The sequence below is a fragment of the Gossypium raimondii genome, chromosome 5 (genome assembly GCF_025698545.1).
Source record: "Gossypium raimondii isolate GPD5lz chromosome 5, ASM2569854v1, whole genome shotgun sequence".
Classification (NCBI taxonomy): domain Eukaryota; kingdom Viridiplantae; phylum Streptophyta; class Magnoliopsida; order Malvales; family Malvaceae; genus Gossypium; species Gossypium raimondii.
In genome coordinates, this window is record NC_068569.1 from 39,459,379 (window position 1) to 39,462,962 (window position 3,584).

Genomic DNA, 3,584 nt, shown 5'->3' on the forward strand with positions numbered 1-3,584 from the left:
GCACTTTGGTCCTTGAATTCCTAACTATATAATCTACATTTTAGTCAAAATTAAGGGGAGTTCAATAGATGTTCAGTAGAGTTCAATAGAGTAGTCAGTAGTTAGTAAGTAGATTAGTTTTAGGTTAGGTTTTCTTTTTAAATAATTTTGTATTAGTTTCTTTTTCTTTATTTTATTTTAGTCTTCGTATTAAATTCCTTTTTTTCGATCAAACATTGCATTTGAAGACAATTCAAGACTTCACAACCAACCAGATTCCATCAATGAGAATTTTATCCACTCTATCTCGTTTTTATATTTTCTTTTGTCATTTGTTTGATGAAATGTTTGTTGTGATGAGAATGAGTTTGTGTGCTTTCATTAATATCTTGTATGACTTAATTGATTAATTAATCGATTATTTGATTGGGATTTATTTTGATTTAATTGGTTGTTATTTGATTTTGCCAAATTGCTAGAATACTAAAAATGACGCCTCTAGTAGAATATCTAGACAGATATGACCAAAAAAAGATTCTTTCATGTATCAATTTGGTGAATGTGCCTATAAGTGAGACCAAAAGGATATCTTAGGTGGTAATCCTTAAGCAAAAAGAGATCGAAAGGGTATTTCTAGGTAAGGGTAGTAACAATACAATCGGGTTAGGATTTTGGCTTCATTAGTAGTTAATTATTTAATTGATCTTCGCATTGTTTAATTGGGGACTATGAATTTCTTTAGTAGTTAGTAAATTATAATAAGTTTTGCTTCAATTTGATTCTAGATTCGCACTACTAATTAGTAACTCAATAAGATTAATACTAGATTTCAAATAATTAATTTAGTAGCAACGTTTTCCAATTCTGGCAATCTCTTGGGTATGATCCTTAGAATACTTTCATATTTTGTTGTAAATTAAAACTATATTACAATTTGACCTGTACACTTGCAGTACACCGCAATTCCATATCTTTTATTTGCATTGTTTATATAGCCTCGGTGCATGCACACCGAGGCGCGATCAAGTTTTATGGAGTACATAGATTTTTAGTTTATTTGTTTGCTTTGTTTTGTTTGTTATTTTTGTTTTATATACTCGAAAAAATTGTTTTTATTTGAATTTCATGTGATTGTATTATGTTGATACTGAGAGAATACCTGTTGTGAATAGTAAATTATGTGTTGATTTTTATTAAGCATGCAAATTTAATTGATATTAGATAATTTGGTTATTTTAAAGGTAGATTAATTAGTTTACATGGTTAAATTGTATTATAGATTACTACCTTTGTAATTATGTGTTAGTAACCTAAATTGGAATCTAGTATGTGTTAATTAGCCATCTTTTATCTTAATAGATATAGATTAAATTTATAACAGTAACACTAAAATATTCATTTGAATTAGAGGTGTTCATTGGTCGATCGAGTCGAGCTTAAACATGGTAGTAACATTTTTTTATATATAGAATGTTAATATTTTTAAATATTAATAAATTTTAATTTAATTTAATATTTATATTATTTAAAAATTATAAAATATTTATATTATTTTTAATTTAATTTTTTATTTATTAAAATTTTATATATAGGAATGTTAACATTTTAATATTAATATAGATTCAATTTTTTGTGTTATAAATTATATAATATATAATAACATAATATAATAAATTATAAACATTGAAAATGGTCGGATTAGGCTAGACAAGACTTGAAACTTGAAAGTTTGCACTTAAACTCAAGCTCAAAAATTATTTTAAACCAAATTAATTTTTTTACCTTATTTTTTTTTTTCGAACCTAATTATTTCCCACAAACTTCTCCGAACGGATAAGCTCAACCACGAAGGGGTCTACTTCCAATTTCGCATAAAATATTTGGAAGTGTTTCCATAGTTGTATTACAATATTAAATAGCATCTTTATTTTCATCTAAATAAATAGGATACCTTATTTGGTTAATAGCCTCAATTATATATGATTATTTCCAAATACGCAAATGAGAGCAGCCCGTTTCACTTTAAAATCATTTTTAAGCTCTTTTGCAATTTGCTGACCATCAGAAGCAAACATGAATGCTTCGCCAATCAACTGGTTGCTGTCTCTAATGCATCTTTTCGTTGCGAGTGAAGCGATTCTCCCGCGACACAAAGTGGATGTATTAATTTATAATTATTTGCAAAATGGGACGGATCTCACCGTCCATTGCAAATCGAAGGACGATGATCTCGGTGTTCACCTTCTGGCTTTCCGCAACTATTACGAGTTCAAGTTTCGCCCAAACTTGTTTGGGACTACTTTGTTTTACTGCAGCATGCAATGGGATGGAAGAATGCATTGGTTCGACATTTATACATCAGAGAGAGATACTTGTACTTATTGCTTGTGGAATGTTAAGCCCGAGGGTCCATGTTTGGTTGAATACAAGAAGGTTACTTGTTACTCTTGGAACACTGATGCTTAATCACTCTCACTATTCACAATAAAGACTTTATTTCATTTAAATGGATAAGCCACAACATCTCTTACTTGTGTCGTATTTATGTACTGATTATTGCTTTCAAATAAAAGAATGGGTAATGACTTATGAGTGCAAATTAAGATCTATGCAAAAGATAAATATCTTTCTAGGGCGCAACGTAATTTTGTCTAATTTTTTACTTATTTTCGATCTCATGTTTATGATAGCAGTTATATATATATATATATATATATTGAAAATGACCTATTTTAGTCACCTAACTTTAAAAATTTTCGACATCATTAATAAATTTTAAATTTTAAATTTTAATCCCTCATAGTTATTTAGTTAACAGAAAGCTGATTTGGGCCTTTTTCTATTTACCTAATAATAAATTTACCACCTTAATATTTACATATTTTATCAATTCAATATTAAATTTAAAATTTTAATAAATTTACCTTCAATGCTTACAAAATTTGTTATACTTGTTCTAATTCTAAAATTATCAATAAAATTATCCTCAATATTTACAAAATTTATTAATTTAATTCTAATTCTAAAATTAAAAATATATATTTAAAATTTTCATTTCTAGATAAAATAATATAATAAATTACACGTGGAAATCGGTATTAATTATTTGATCAAAGCTAGAAAAGTGTACTTCCACTATTTTCTTCCACTTGTTTCTCTAAAAGCTTAGTTCATTCATCTTTTCAACCTTTTTGCTCTTTTAATCGTGGAAATTTACCTGATCAATAAATATCTACCCTTATTATTAAATTACACGTGGGATAATTTTTGTAATTTAATTTATTAAATATATTTTGATACTTTTAACCAATAATTCGTCGTGTTCTGTATCTATGTCCTGTGCAAAAGGATATGCCACGTGTAATTTAATTTATTTGGTCTGAAACTGATTTTTAAATTATATTTTATTTAACAACAAAATTAAATATATATAAAAAAATTTTTTGAAAAAAAAAGTAAACCTTGTTATTTCCAACAGGTAACAACTATAGTAACAACCTTTTATAATGAGAATTAGGAGAATTAAAATATTATCAACTTATAGTCAAGAGTGATCTCTTTTAGTGTCCTAAAGAAACAATAATTGTTGTGATTAGGTTGGAGTA

At 26.8% G+C, this 3,584-nt stretch overlaps 1 protein-coding gene across 1 annotated transcript; it reads left to right on the forward strand.

Annotated features, from left to right (window-relative positions):
- Positions 1 to 2,052: 2,052 nt before the first annotated feature.
- LOC105767636 (S-protein homolog 5) lies at positions 2,053 to 2,445 on the forward strand. Its single transcript, XM_012587208.2, has one exon. It carries the CDS (start codon positions 2,053 to 2,055, stop codon positions 2,443 to 2,445), a length of 393 nt encoding a protein of 130 aa, XP_012442662.1.
- Positions 2,446 to 3,584: the final 1,139 nt, after the last annotated feature.

Coding starts and splice junctions, on each gene's coding strand:
- LOC105767636 (XM_012587208.2), top strand. CDS start 2,053: ATGAATGCTTCGCCAATCAACTGGTTGCTGTCTCTAATGCATCTTTTC.